At 36.6% G+C, this 16,332-nt stretch overlaps 1 protein-coding gene across 1 annotated transcript in view; it reads right to left on the bottom strand.

The window, feature by feature from the left end:
• Positions 1–53: 53 nt before the first annotated feature.
• The window catches only part of LOC120535134 (unconventional myosin-VIIa), a 131,769-nt gene continuing 115,490 nt past the window's right edge, over positions 54–16,332 (bottom strand). Inside the window, exons 39-47 of the mRNA XM_039762746.1 lie at positions 15,875–15,980; positions 14,894–15,007; positions 14,186–14,273; positions 13,534–13,640; positions 10,554–10,739; positions 8,785–8,901; positions 7,065–7,148; positions 3,145–3,264; positions 54–2,090 (exon numbers count right to left, since the gene is read on the bottom strand). Coding sequence (XP_039618680.1) covers positions 1,980–2,090; positions 3,145–3,264; positions 7,065–7,148; positions 8,785–8,901; positions 10,554–10,739; positions 13,534–13,640; positions 14,186–14,273; positions 14,894–15,007; positions 15,875–15,980 — 1,033 coding nt within the window. The 3' untranslated portion in view covers positions 54–1,979. The remainder of the gene's footprint in view (positions 2,091–3,144; positions 3,265–7,064; positions 7,149–8,784; positions 8,902–10,553; positions 10,740–13,533; positions 13,641–14,185; positions 14,274–14,893; positions 15,008–15,874; positions 15,981–16,332) is intronic.

Below are 16,332 nucleotides of genomic sequence, written 5' to 3'. Positions count from 1 at the left end.
TTACCAGCAATGCTCTTGTGCAGGTTGAACCCGGTGAGATTTTCACCTAGAAATCAACAACTGTTTGTGGGCAATGCTCTAATGGTTGTTGCCTTGGTGCTCTCTGTGGAAGTTGGCAGAGGAGTCATATTTTTATCATTTCTACTAAGTGAGCATGAATGAGTGGGCTTTGTGTTAAAGCAGATAATGTGACAAATTCACCGCCTTTCTATGCCTCTTTCTTTTTAGGCCTCATGTCTGCCTCTCTGTTCAGAAGGATAGAATACCATCTATGGATTTTTTTATTTCACTTTGTCTTTCTACTACTCTATGCTTAGTGGTCATGCTGTAGCATTACCTGAGTCCACATCACTTACAGGTGGCCATTCCATTCCCATACTGCACTTCTATCTGTATTGGAAATTATGTTTTTCCCACATTCACCAAGCCATATATATTTCAATATTTGTTAGCATGCTGGTAGAGGCCTGGGTTATGGATTGTACTCGTATTAAAGGTGGCCATTAGAATGTATGAATAAAATATTAATATACCTGAAAATAATGCATCTTAACTAACCACACTTAACACGGTGCATACCAACAAGTTAAAACACCAAGCACCACCTTGCAGAAGAGGCCCAAAGATATTACTGTTTGATTTTTAAAATAAAGAGTATCACTAACTCCACCCAGGAATGTGGGTCTGCCTCTGAGATGTACAGCTGTAAGCAGCTGTTGATGTGAATCCTCTAAATGTTGAACAGCAGCCCAGAATCCTCCTTGTTCACTATACCACATCCCATCCATGGTTGCCAGCAGTACAGTCTGATCCACTGTAATTCGACTGTGTGAATTATTCCTGTCGAACTGGCATCCTAACCCCCCCAATCTTCTAGCAATTAGCAAGTTGCCTCTTGTCACACCTCAATTCCTTCTGTAATAAACCAAGAGGATGCAGCATTTATTTAAGCACTTGTTTAATGCAGAAACATTTTTAAAGATAATATATATAAACCATCAAGTCTGAAAAATTACTTTTAACTTCCATTTCTAGAACCCACCGCATCCCCAGTGGTAAAGATAAATTGATTTCATGTCTGCACCATTAAATACTCCATTAAAAGCTAAGTGGTCAAGGCACTATATACTGTAATATTAGATGGGACACAAACCTGAAGCGCTCTTTTGTATGTAAACATTGTGTTTATGTTAGATGGAACATTTTTTGTGTTTTTATGAAAAAAACAATAGCATGATGAAGGGCTACCATTTGCATGTGTGCACAGTACATTAGAGCCTGTGTGTTTGTTTAATCGTGTACAAGACAGAGTTAGGAATGTAATAGTGTGTGCTTGTTAATGCAAACATGTGTGTCTAGAGTAGATGCCATTAAAGAATGAGTACATGTATGTTGTATGCAATATTGTGTGTATGACTCTGCATGGATGGATATGTGGGGATGTGTTAACAATGCATATAAAATGCAACTAAAATAAATCATCATCATCTGCTTCTTTTAAGAAATAAAGACTTCTAAAATTTTTAATCTGAGGGCTCAGTTTAAGAAAAACCCTACAGGCATGTCAGTGTATGCTATGTGGTGTTACACTGTGTTAGACTGGTTTTCAGGTGCTTGTACTCATCTGTGAGTAGCATTTCCTCCAGGAAGGACTTTAAGTTTGTATCCAAAACCCCATGGATGTGACCCCAATGTATGAGTCTGCATTATGCCTCTTGTAGGCCAAGTTTGCATTTATAGTACTCATAACTAAGTTATTTACCCATCCCATCTTACTTGCTGTATTTTTGCACACGTTTCCTGCTTGTATGTGGAGGTGTGGGAAGTAAAACTATTGACATTTGGCAAAAGAACACATAAAAAAGGCATTGCCTTTTCCCAGCACAGTGATTTAAACTGATCCTGGGCCTAACTCCCACCCCCTGCCCCTTTTCCACACTCATTTGTATCTGAGAGTTTTGAAAATGCACATCTGCTACTTATTTCTCCAGCCTGCACCTTCTGTTTGGGAGCTCCAAGTTCCTCTGTTTATTAAAGGCACTCATGTAGAGGTTGACGTATGAGGTCAAGAGATCGTCCATCTTGTAACCCTGGAAAAGACAGGAAAATAAAGTGGTGTTGTGTTGGAGGAAGAAATATCACTGATGTTCAAGGCAGGCCCACAGTAGTATATTCAGCCAATAATTAAAATACTGATTACCACACTTAATGTGTAAAGTATATTTTTACCAGGCTCTATCCAAAGAAGCAACTCTCCTGTTCTACAGAGCAATTTACCTCACAAATTCAAGATTCATCTGCTTGTCACAGCAAATTAAGATTCATCAGGCCAGGCATACTTTTTCCAGTCTTCAGTCATCTAGTTTAGGTGACCACATATGCAGTGTATCATATTCTTCCAATACTTAACTGACTAGAGTGGAATGCAAGGTGTTTATCTACTGCTGTTTTAATGTCATGCACATTATGCATTCAAAGAATGAACTGTTATCTGTAAAGAATTGTTATCTGTGGTCTTCTTTTATCTTCAGTCAGTCTGACTATTCTTCTCGGACTTCTCTCATACTGTTTCTGTAAGGAGAATGGGTGCTTACTTATTGCTTTTTGATTATTAGACCATTCTCTGTAACTCTAAACACTGTAGTGTATGGAAATCCTAAGATGGCAACTATTTCTAAAATTCTGGAACCACCAAATCTGACAGCCCCATTCATGTTACAAAGTTGCTTAGGTCACTAAACCTTCACATTGTAATCTTTAGTTAAACAGCAACTAAACCTTCTGCTCATGTCTATAGGCTATACATACTAAGCTGTAGCCCTATAATTGGCTGCTAATAAGCACAGGTTATTTTCATTAACAAGTAGGTGCACCAATTAAAATCAATTTTTAATTAAAGAGTTACACTCAATGGACAATTTACCTACTTGTATATCTGTTATAAGGAAGCACTACAATTCATGAAGTGCAGCAAGAATGGTACTGTTACTTGTGCTAAACCTACAGTGGCACTTATTTTGTAAATTGGTTAAAAACTTTTCATCTTAATTAATTATTCACCTTGGTTTAAATGAACCATAACCAGGTCATTTGGTGGCAGCCACCCTGTGTTCACGTACAGAATAGTACCTGCAAGTGCCTTACCAGAGAGGTTTCACAGAGTATCCTGTTCCCCTTCACAAAGCTGTCAATGGTCATATGGAAATAGGTGCCCCCACTGGACCAGTTCTCAATTTTGTTGAAAAGGTAGGTCGCTAATATATCCTTTCAAGAAAAATGAAAGCACATTTTATTTAAGGTGCATTTACTACAATTTTATGTCTCATTATGATAATGATAATAATATGGATCTCACACTCCATATAGTTAAAACACAATTAATGTAAAAAATAAACCAGCTTAACTGCAGAGTTTAAGATGTAAGTGGGCCTTAAAGACAGTATCAAAGTAAATTTACAAAAATTAGATACTAATGTCTGTGGTGGGTTGGCGCCCTGCCCGGGGTTTATTTTCTGCCTTGTGCCCTGTGTTGGCTGGGATTGGCTCCAGCAGACCCCCATGACCCTGTAGGATATAGTGGGTTGGATAATGGATGGATGGATGGATAGATAGATACTAATGTTTCTGAAGCAACTGCTTATAATTTATTGCTGCAGCAGAAAAAGTAAAAGCAGTATTCTGTTAAAAAAAACAAAAAAACAATTTGGTTGGCAGAACAGTTCAAGAAAGGTAAAATTGCAGGATAGCATGAAAATGAGAAAAAAAAAATCCAGAAGCACTTAGTTTTTAGATATGATGTGTACAATGTCAATGCTTTATATCAGATCATGTAATGACCAGTTCAAGCACAATACCTCTCTCTTTATAATTCTTAATTCAGAATGAAGTGGAACTACAAAAGTTAAGAATTTAACAGTAAAGACATATAGGGGTCACATTCATTATAATTATTTATTTTAAAGTCATATAAATGTATAAATTCCTAGTGATACAATGGCTCCTTCTTCCTGGACATTTTATTGCAGTTTTGCTCCAGTTGCAGCTGGGATAGGGTAGAACAGAATATTGGTCCCTGTGACCCTAAACTAAATAAGCAGTAAAGGAAATAAATGAGAAGTGGCTACGTTTAAGTTTATAAATATGTATTTCCCCCCATCTATTTTTGTTCCAAAATAAATTCTGTCATTAGCATCCATCACATATTTGACTGCATAGTGATTAAAGTTCAGTCTATCGTCTGATTTGGTGCCCAGCTTACTTGCTAAATAAAATATTTTACTTTGTTTATTTACAATCTAAACTCCTTTACTTGGCCTCCTCTTAATTTTCACTTTTACCTACAATTTCATCTATGACTGAATAAATCATAGAATGAGTCCTCTGAATCATCTCTCCAATTCTTCTAAGGCTACCATGATACAGATACACCACAGTACTTAAGTGGAGCCCTCCTCACAGTCAGTGGCTGTGACATATGCAGGTAATGGTGTCACAAACTCCCTAGTGTTAAATAAAAGGTATATGTTCTTTCATTAATTTATTAATTTGAGTAATGGTTTATACCTTTGTTTATAGAACATTTCTGGCATCTTTATTTTGAATGATTCACGTTCATATGGTGTCTTAGTTTTAATCTGTGTCTTATGAGTCCCAGCTTGATGAGACTTTAGTGGTTATGTTTTTCCTCACTGAATGTGCAAAAGAATGAAATATTGTGACAATTACAGGAGAACATCTGAAAATGTGCAGGAGAATATGGCAGTTCCAAAGTACCTGATGTATACTACTGTTCTAATAATCAGCACTCTTAAACTATCCTTTAGTGCACATAAAGAAATTATTAATTAGCTTTAATAAAGGAAATTGCCTTCAGAAATAAGGTTTTTAATGTCTCAACCTATGGGCTTAAGATGATCCTGAATATGTAATTATATCATACTGTAAGATTAAGAGTTGCCTCAAACTATTTCAAACTCGGATTAAAGTTGGGTCATTTATGTGTCATCTGCTTTACACATTGTAATTAAGACATTATATGCATAAAAAAGTATATTATATAATTACAATTGAATAGCTATTACAAACTACTTTCTGTAAAGTTAGCCCAAAAATTCAACTGGACTTAATTAAGAACAAAAGAATGCTACCTACAAATGGAGACAATTCTGAGTTGATAAATAATAAGTGCCAGTATTATTTAAACAGCAACAGAATACCAGTTTAAATATACAACTTGGGAGTTTATACTCTCAAGTTGAGACTGGCTTTTTCTGTCATAATATATACTAGATTCTCATTCCAAAATGTGCGCCACCAGAAAAGAAACTGACCACATTTCCTGAAGACACCAACTGGCCTAATTTTGGATATCCTCTGCGCTATTATAAAAAATCTTGGAAAGCTGAAAGCTCTACCATAACTTGTATCTGATAATAACACTTTTGCAGAAAACAAGCTGATTTACAAAGTGCACTTTTCAATCCTTACTACACATTCGCACTTCTTCTGTTGGCCCAAAAAGTGGAGTACTATTCCACAGAAAGTTGGACATCTCTTCCCTCAAAAAAAGGTATGCGTAGACCAAACTTTTGTAGTTAAGACTTATACTGCATGGTAGAGGGTAAGCATTCCATTTGCATCCAGTCCTACAAAGTGAGCTTTTAGCTGTCAGTCTGGTTTATAAATTACACATTTTACTACACAGTAGTCTATTCATACACCACATTATGCATCATTTTAGCTCATCGTCTAGTTACCCATTTCACTATACAGTAGTCTATTCATACAACACATTTTTAAATCATTTAAGCTCATCCTCTAATTAATTTTTTGAGTTCTTAATGGTTTCCGTTTTCCTTACAACCAGCCAGATAATAACAAAATGCAGAAAAGTAACCAGCAGCCAAACTGATACCATTAGTGGCTGTTATGTGTTTCCTATGGAGAAATCTTTTTACTGAAATAATTAGAAAGAATTGAGAGAAAAATGTTGAGGACTAAGAGTTAAATTTCACTCCAGTCCATTGAGAATTTATAAACTAAACACAGGAAAACAGAAAAAAAACTGGATCAAACCGCTTACATAAATGGCATTCAAGAAATATATTAGGGTTATAATTAAGACATTGGATGGAACTGTTAAACTCTACAATCGGAATTACATGCACGTAACCGAAAGCATTGCCAGTTGTGGAGCTGAGAAGTTTAGCAATACAGAAAGTGTAGGCAGAATCTTTCAAAATCATTAAGTCCACTATTATCTCCTTTATATACACAGGAATTCTAAAGGAAAAGGCGAGTCCATCTGCCTTGCTGCAAAAACAAGGCTAAATCATGCAAAAGGATAATAATCATAAGCACACCAGTAAAATTTCAACTAAAAAGCCAAAAGAAGAAAGGAATCATTGTGGCATGAACAAGAGATTATTCAGATGCTATGGTAACACTTTAAGATAACTATGCATACATAAACACTCGTATACATTATTGAAATGAAGCAGTTTTTAAAGAATGATGTGTCAAAATTCCTCTAATACGATCAAAGACAATATGTTCATGTAGAAAATAATTACTTCAAATTATTACTGCTGAAGGAAATTCTACAAGTTACTGATACATGGAGTGTGCTTTTCACATACCTGTATATCTTCAGCAACAAAAGGCAGCGTGGTAGTGCAGTGGTTAGCACTGCTACTTCCTGCATCTGGTTGCTCTTCATGTTAAACATATATGTTCTCTGTCTAGGTGGATTTTTCTCTAATAACTCTGTGAATGTGTTTGGGACCCAAGTTGAACTACAGCATATATATATATATATATATATATATATATATATATATATATATATATACACTACATTCTATTATATATTACATATTCACATGTATAAATCCATCACAAATCCCAGCATTTCCCGTGCCAATCACTGAGGAAGATTAAAGTAAAGGGTTCTGACTTTCACCTATCCCAGAATCTCATGAATTCTGTTCAAAAATCCTGCTTCTAAACAAAGAAGCCAGACAAAACCATCATAATAAAGATTTTAAAGTGGATTTGTTTTGTACCTTAGTCTTGGGGTGAATAAGAGTTACTCCTTGCTTGCTGATGGCAATCATTATTATATCTGGATAGTTGGGTTCTGATGTTTGCTAAAAAACAAAATAGGTAAACATTGTTAATTTCTAGAATCATAGACATCATGTAGCAAAAAAAGAGAAAGAAGGAGGTGACAACAAATGGCATGGAGTCTGGAACAAGAGCTCCTTATTTCTAGATGTATACATTAAAATGGAATGTTAAACAACATTAAGCTCAATATATTTGTTCTTTTAACCATCATAGCTTTATACCATTTTTGCAAAGATAATTACATGAAGTTAAAATGTTTGGTGACAGTGAGTTTTTTAAAGTCTGCCGACTATACATATAACTAATTCATAGACAGAATAAGGTGACAATGTGATTCCCAGATGGAAAATCTCTAAAGAGGCAGCCTAGATTGACAGCAACCTAACCAAAAGTAGGTGTGATGGGCTGAAAGATTGAAGTGAGTGCCCGACCAAGTAAAAGAACATAGTGGCTACATCACTATACAGTGGAACCTCGGTTCACGACCATAATTCGTTCAAAAACTCTGGTCGTAACGCGATTTGGTCGTGACCCGAAGTAATTTCCCCCATACGATTGTATGTAAATACAATTAATCCGTTCCAAACCATACAAACTGCATGTAAATATATTTATTTTCTTTAAAGATTTTTAAGCACAAAAATAGTTAATTATACCATAGAATGCACAATGTAATACTAAACTAAATGTAAAAACATTGAATAACACTGAGACAAACACCCAGGCTCCCTTCTCAGCTGCATGTGCAGGCTCGCTCACTCGCTCTCAGCTGCGCACAAGCCTGCTCTCTCTCTCTCTCTCTCTCTCTCTCTCTCTCTCTCAGCAGCACGAAAGCCTGCTCTCTCTCTCTCACTCACTCGCTCGATCTCTCTCTCCCCTGCATCAGCTTTATTTATTTAGTTATTTATTAAAACTGGCCTTTTTGATAGGAGCTGTGGACCCGCTATACCACAGGAGGAAGCTGGGTTGAGAGGAGGTTACAGTTTTGAGAGAGAGTCCCACTGCGTGATGCACCGAGAACAATGTACACTACAGGGAGAGACTGAACACGTGCTGAAATCATCGGTGCGTACGAACCGGAAGGGAAACTGCCTTGTTCGTCACCTGAGTGTGTGGTTGTGAACAGATGCAAAAGTTTGCAAACTTTTTGGTCGTAACCCGATTTGTACGTGTTCAGAGACGTTCATGACCCAAGGTTCCACTGTATTTACAAATTATGTAGGGCTTCAGCAGTGCTGTAGTAAGGCATATAGGGCAGTATCATATGGTAACACAACTCTGGAGTCTAAAATATGGTGAGACAGTCCAATGAGCTTGTCCTAAATATCAGAATATTTTAAGTGTTATGTTAGACATTATCTCTGTAGGAGAGAGAAGGGTCATAACATCTTAGAGTCGCATAAACATCTTACTGTCTTTAAAATTCTTACTTTAAACTGGGTCAATCAATCATTTCTTGTTCCATTTTCACTAAAACAAACCATCTGTATTCTGTCAGTTAAGGAATCTCACAGGGAAACTTATTTCCAGAATCAAAACCATATTGAAACCATTCCCATAAAATACATGTATTGAACAACCTATAGGCCTATAAAAAATCTGGTCATGGGAAAAAAAAAACCTAAAGTGTTATATAACCAGAATAGCACCACTCACCTTCACCTCAAAGAAAGCACATCCAAAGGTAGGCCAATGGAAAATGATTTTCAGAAAGGCAAGCTTGGCGTCATCTGCACTTTTCCCACTGTGCTTGTTAAAGGAAGCAATAATGTTCTACAACATAACAGTCAAAAATTAATAGAACACATTAAAAAACTGCAGTGACTTCACATGTACCTCCCACAATGTGTTCTGTATGATAGGCACAGTAGATGTGCTGTAATTTACAGACATAATGGCATATTACTGTATAAAGAAAAGGAAGCAGGGGAGAGTTGGCAGTTGAAGATAGAACTTTGCCATTGGCCACAAGAAAATCACCTAAACAGAAACATTCTGAACTTTTTTTTTTTTTTACGTTAAATCTTCTGATCTCATTCAAGGGTACAAGAGTACAAATAACAATAAGTACCAGTACATACAGCTTGGATGTTAACCAAATACACTGGTTTAACTGAACAGGGAGGATGATTCTTATTTTTCCACCTTTCCCCGTTTACTATTGTAGGTACTCTTTATTACTGATGTTAACTTTGTAAGGCCCTGACATTAAGAAGTCATTAATACCCCTATTTTAAGATCATTATCATAATCTGCATTTATCATATATATGCCTTGTGCTGAAAGGGGAGCATGAGCTATAATGCTCTCGTGTAAGTCACACTTGTATCAGTCTATGTGTACTGTAAGAAAACTGCTTTCCTAAAAGAAATTGTGTTAGGTGTTTACACGTTTTATTGACAAACAATTGTCCTAAATTTACAACCAAGGGTTCATACCTTATAGGAAAATAATTTTTTACATTACTCTTCCCTAATATTACATTTATAGTCCCTGTCACTAGAAGATTCTGCACTTATGGGATGTATTAATACAGGGGATGGCACAGAGTATAGGAGTCAAGTGGAAAACTTTGTTTCTTGGTGCATAAAGAACTGTCTACAACTTCACATCAGAAAAAACATGGAGCTGGTTATTGACTTTCGCTGCACCAAAGAGCTTCTATATCCTGTCTCTATTTAGGGAGTGGATGTAGAGGTGGTCCATTCCCAAGACTATGTCGGGGTCCTTATCAATGATAGGCTGGACTGGTCTCATAACACAGAGGAACTATATAAGAAAGAGTAGAGCTGTCTCTTTTTTCTTAGGAGACAGAGCTCCTTTATTGTGGTTAGTGACATCCTTCAAATATTCTAAAACTTTGTGTTGGTGCAGTGAGATTTTCTATTCTACAGTGTGCTGGTAAAGTAACATCGCTTCTGAAGGGGCCTGCCGAATCATCAGGGTATTTAAAAGAGCAAGCTCAGTTATAGGATACACTGTGGACATCCTAGAGGGAGTAGCCAAGGAAAGAATGAACACAAAACTGAGTTTAGTTATGAACAATATTGCACACATCCTCACTTTGACACACTACCATTGAAGACTTTCACCCAACAAATCATTCAACAGAAGTGTGTCAAGAAACGCTACTAGGGCTTGGGATTATCCTGGGGTTATACCACCAGAAATATGTCTTCATAATGCCTCATTGTGACTGTAACTGCCAAGTCCAAAATTTTATTTCTTTTTAATTTTCTTCCTTTTTTGCCATTCTGGTGTATGCTGAGATGACAGATAGATAGACAGACAGTGTGCATCTGTCTATTGAGTTTTGGTAAAAAGCCAGATTTCCCCCTGGGGAAAAATAAAATTCTGTCTAGCTATCTATGAGTTAGTGAGTGACATAATGCATATAAACTGGAGACATCTTTTATTTGACTTACCTTCTTCCACTCCTCAGGAGACATTAGCTTGATCATGTCTGAAGGCACTAGGTCCTTCAGTATCTTTGGTATCATTGGAAAGATTGATTTGTCATTGTTGAACTTCACTTTTAAAATAAGTCCAGCCAGAGAAATGGCATCCTCCTTGGTACACTTGTGGTAACCACGCAGGTATTTTGGCAGCTCCTAAGATAATAAAGAATGACATGTCTTCCAGTCATTATTTCTGTTTAACAAAATTTTCTCTCTAACCTAGAAGATAAGTACTTAATATAAATGATCCCAATCTCATAGAGGTGAAACAAAGGTAAGTATACTTTAAATTTTCTCCTACAACAAGGAAAACACAATTGATAAAATGACTGGCTAAAGGAAATTCCTAATAGTACAGGCCTGTATTCCTTGATTAAGAGGAGAGAGCATTATTATGAAATATGTCCACAACATCCTGCCTAACAAATGAGTATCATCTAAGTATGGCAGTGAGCTAAAATACTTCATCTAATACCCTTACTTTTGTTTAAGTTATATATATTTCTGCCCTCCCAAGCCACATTAAAAAAGCCAAAAGTCTTCCCTTCCCTTTTTCAGCCCTTCTCAACAAACTGGGATACTACAGATAGTTTTCTGACAGTCTCTACGTCATGGCTGGGTACCTGACCCAAATGAATGGAACTACAGACCCAGTGACCACAGCCTAGAATAGAGAAAGGGATATACAAACAAACCTGACATCCCATAGACAAGTGTCTGTACTGCAGTGTGATGTTATTCTTAAATACACACAGATCACAAATGCCATGCTCTTTGATTAATTATAAATGAATTTTATATGTAAACTTGATACTGTTTGAGGAGGTAAAAACTGCTCAGTGCTGGTGAAACAGTACCTAACAATCTTGCAGACTGACAGAAATACACCAGCAACACAGTCACAACATCAGTTACACCTGTTCAACTGCATGTTAATACAAATATCTAATCAGCCAATTGCATGGTAGCAACTCAATCTATTTAGGCATGCAGACATTGTTAAAACAACCTGCTTAAGTTCAAACCTAGCATCAGAATGGGGAAGAAAGGTGATTTAACTGACTTTGAACGTGGCATGGTTGTTGGAGCCAGATAAGCTGATCTGAGTATTTCAGAAATTGCTGATCTACTGGTATTTCCATGCAGAAACATATCTTGGGTTTACAAAGAATGTCAATAAAACTGAAAACATCCAGTTAGCGTCAATAATCTGGGCAAAAATGCCTTTTTGATGCCAGAGGTCACAGGAGAATGGCCAGACTGGTTTCAGCAGATAGAAAGACAACAGTAAGTCCAATAACCACTCGTTACAAACAAGGCATGCAGAAGAGAATCTATGAACCATATAACACATCAAACCTTGAAGCAGATGTGCTACAGCATCAAGAGACCACACCAGGTATCAGTCCTGTCAACTAAAAACAGGCCACAGAGGCTACAATTTGCACTGGCTCACCAAAACTGGACAATAAAAGAATGAAAAAACATTGACTGGTCGATGAGTCTCAAATTGAGTCTCAATTTATGCTAGGACATTCATATGGTAGGGTCAGAATTTGATGTTGACAACATGAAAGCATAGATTCATCCTGCCTTTCATCAATAGATCAAGCTGGTGGTGGTGGTGGTATAGTGGTGTTGGGGATATTTTCTTGGCACACTTTGGGCCCCTTTAGTACCAGCTGAGCATTGTTTTAAATGCCACAGCCTACTTGAGTATTGTTGCTGACCATTTCCATCACTTTATAATCGCAGTGTACCCATCTTCTGAAGGCTACTCAAACTGGTTTCTTGAATATGAAAGTGAGTTATTTGTACTCAAATGATCTTCACATTCAGCAGATCTCAGTCAAACAGAGCACCTTTGAGATGGGGTGGAATGGGAGATTTGCATTATGGAAGTGTAGCCGACAAATCTTCAACAACTATATGATGCTATCATGTCAATATGGTCCAGAATGTTTCCAGCACCTTGTTGAATCTATGCCATGAAGAATTAGGGTTAGTTCTGAAAGCAAAAGGGGATCTAACCCGGTACTAGCAAGGTGTACCTAATGGCCAGTGAGTGTATGCTTGTACCATCCTTGATACCATGCTGTTCACTGAGAGTGTCATTAAAGTAAGCTAAATGACTCCCTTCCCTGCACCACCTGATCAGGTTTGTGCACAATTTTCACTTTAATAAGGAAGTGAATGTTACTACCATTGTGTTCCTATACTCATGAAGAACTTGGGCCTATATGTGCCTCCAGCCAGCCAGACCCCACTGTGTACAAGTTTTCAGCAGAACTAAGCAAATTAAAGGTATGCAGCTCCTTCCCACATCCTATCAGTCTTGTACACACTGCTGGGTAGTTTGATAGCTTAAATACCAGCTGGAATATGATATTTTCAAGTTCTGCAATGCATGTATTACAACAACAACAACATTTATTTATATAGCACATTTTCATACAAAAAGTAGCTCAAAGTGCTTTACATAATGAAGAAAAGAAAAATAAAAGACAAAATAAGAAATTAAAATAAGACAACATTAGTTAACATAGAAAAGGAGTAAGGTCCGATGGCCAGGGTGGACAGAAAAAAAAAAAAAAAAAAAAAAAACTCCAGATGGCTGGAGAAAAAAAAAAAATCTGCAGGGGTTCCAGGCCCTCTGGGCATTCTACCTAACATAAATGAAATAGTCCACCTTGTAGATACGGTATTAAGCTGTGTTGACCAACAGGCATTTATCACTGAGATAGTAGTTACAGCACAGTAAAGCAGTCTCCTCCAGCCACTTTTCCTATCAATTCTTCCATGTATTACTAGTACTGAAATTAAATGTAACCACATGACTAGACGAACAAAGAGCCGTCTGATGCTACTGATAGTTAACTGATCAAGGAATGTATCAGGACCAGAAGACTTAAGAATGTCCATGTTTTTTTACAAATGTAAATGTTACCTGTGGATAATGAAAGATGGTGTCTGCTTGAATGTCCCTTCCAGGAGCCACATTGAACCACAGTTTTCGCATAAAGTACACCGTGTAAGGCACATTCATCTGGACTGCTGAAAGACACATATAAGAGAATAGCAGGCATTGTACTTATGTGGGAGCACATTCAATCTGAGCTTGGAGGAAAGACATCTGATAAGCAAGTTGGGATCCTATACTGTAGCTGTGAGTTGCTCTCTAATGCATTTGGTAGGGGCATAGTCTGAAAGGACCAAATTAAGACTACATTTTTGCCTTTTGTTGGCATTGTATCATCATTAGTCACTAGTAAGAAAGTAAGAATTACATTGGGCTATGTACCCATGACAATACACTTGAACTTGATTAGAACAGAATATTTTTCAACAGCATTATGGCAGGATTATGCAGGGTTCCAGAGCTGGTACCGAGGTTTCATTTAAACGTAGAATTGTCCACCCAAATTAAAAATATTCTAAATATGGGAAATGTAGTGATGAGTTTGTATAAAAATTACTTTCAAGGGGCAGGATTTAGTTTTAGTTGTCTTGTATATTTTACAACATTTTTAGGAATGTGATGTTCATATCCACCAATTTATTGATGAAGAATAAGAATAACTTGAAGTTGTTTGGCTGACCTTCTTTGACTTTTTTCAGCTTTTTGGTCCAGTCTATGATTTGCCTTAGACTGTCAAAGAAGAAGTCTCCTTCATTCAAGCTGAGCACCTAGTAAACAAAGAGATGGCAGTGATATCAGATTAGTTCAAGTAGTGTCTCCCAGCATAGAAGCATTTTGAGATATTGTTCAGTAGGGTAAGAGGAATATAATTAGAGAAATGCAGCTAAATTTAGATATAGTACTGCTATCACAAAAGATGATGAGTTCCATGATGTAGGCCCTAGGTGACCATGAACAAGCAACTTGACCTGCCTATGCTCCAATTGGAAAACCAAAAGAAATGTAACCAATTGGTATCATAAATGTTGTAAAGTTACATTGGATAAAAGCATCAGCAAAACATGTAAATGTGACTTGTTATGCTAGGGTGAATATTACATATCTCCTTAAATCTCATATAAATGAGTAAAAGAGCACAATTAAATGAGTTTGCATACAATTGCAGACTATTAATATAAAAGTTTATCCCTTGGAAGATTCTTATTCCACCATTCACAGTTTTCCAGATAACATGCTACTATTTGGGGAGGCCAGTAAATGTACCTCCCAGTAATTCTATTACTTCAGTCTTTTAGAGAAGTGAAAGAAAATTCTGTTATCACATTTTAGCAGTATGTGATTTTCAAACAATAGGCTGCTTATTATTTCTAGAAGATAAATGGCTCACCTTGTCTGGAGTTTTTAAAAACAGACTGAATCCTTCAGCGGACGTTAGTTTTAGTTTCATTGCAATGGTCTGGCACAGGTCACGAATCCTGGTGCTTGAAGCCACTTCAAAAATCTTGAACACAAAAAAATGTACATTTACAGCCCCATTCTCTTTTCAAGAACTCAGTGTGGAGATGCAACTGAGATTAATTGAACAGTATACAGTATAGTATGTACAATATTTAAGATTTCAACTTCAAAAAGATAAGATTATTTGAGTTCAAGTGAACGCTGGTGTAGAAATACAGAGAAAAAAATTTAATGCTAGTTATATGAAAGGGTGCTTGATAATGGGAAGATTTTGTTTTAGTGATAATGTGGTATGGGATTCTGCCAACTGAATATTTTCTATACTATATCCCTGTCACAACCAATCCTTGTTTCTTACTAGTGGACTGAAAGCAACCCTGAGGTCACCACATTATAGAAAACACATAGATGATGCAACATGGCTGAAGTCACATCATGTTCAGCTGCCTCTGTATGACATTGTTGTAGAAGTGTAATACATTACTAGAACACATCTTAATTCTGAAAAATGAAATAAAGTCAGATCTTCAAGGAAATTTTGGTAAGCCCACCATTTATGAAGAACTGCTTCTAGTGTTTTTATCTCTGTTCCACAAGAATATACTTAAATTGTGTAAAACAAATGTGACTTAGACACAGGACAACATCAAGGTCACGATAACAAACAAAAATAACATTTGAATCAACGAAAGACCATTAGCATTACTAAACTGAATTGTCTGGTTTATTAATTAAATTAAATCTAACTAAATAACTGAACATTGTCATCCTGATTAGCTGCAGAACATGAGAGACACATTTGGTCTTTAAATTTTGAGAGTGGATAAAAAATGTAAGTGAAACATGACTTCCTTATAATCTTTTCTCCATGTTTTTTATTCAGGGTTACTGCATTTCTATTTGAAATTACCTCTTCAGTGTCATTTGGAAAATGCACTTTGTGAAAAATCTGTGTGCTTGTCTGTTGGATTCCATCCACTTCCACCTTGTGAGGTGGGAACTTCCTGGGTCCCATCCTACAAGACAATCAATTAAAAGAAAATTAACCAACTCTAGACATAAAACAACTTGGCTATTGTGAAATAATTGCTGTTGAAGTTAAAGAATAGAAAACCAAGTGCTTCTTTGAGCAAACTCCGAGTCGGATCATGTGCATTTATGAAGAACTAGCCAAAGTACCCAGCACTGACTGTGTTTATTTGTAGAATTGGTTAAGAAAAGAGAGCAAAAGCTTACGTGCTTTTTAAATGGTGACCCTATTGTTATTACTAGCTGTTCCATCTATCATTCAGAATGCCTATTTATCAATGTCTCTCTGAGTATGAGTTGAGAATTTGTTGTCATTGAGTCCCACTAGATTGTAGAATC

This window comes from Polypterus senegalus, chromosome 1 (genome assembly GCF_016835505.1).
Source record: "Polypterus senegalus isolate Bchr_013 chromosome 1, ASM1683550v1, whole genome shotgun sequence".
NCBI classification, from domain to species: Eukaryota; Metazoa; Chordata; class Cladistia; order Polypteriformes; family Polypteridae; genus Polypterus; species Polypterus senegalus.
Note: the sequence above shows the minus strand (reverse complement) of the source record. Positions and strands in the feature narration are given on the sequence as shown.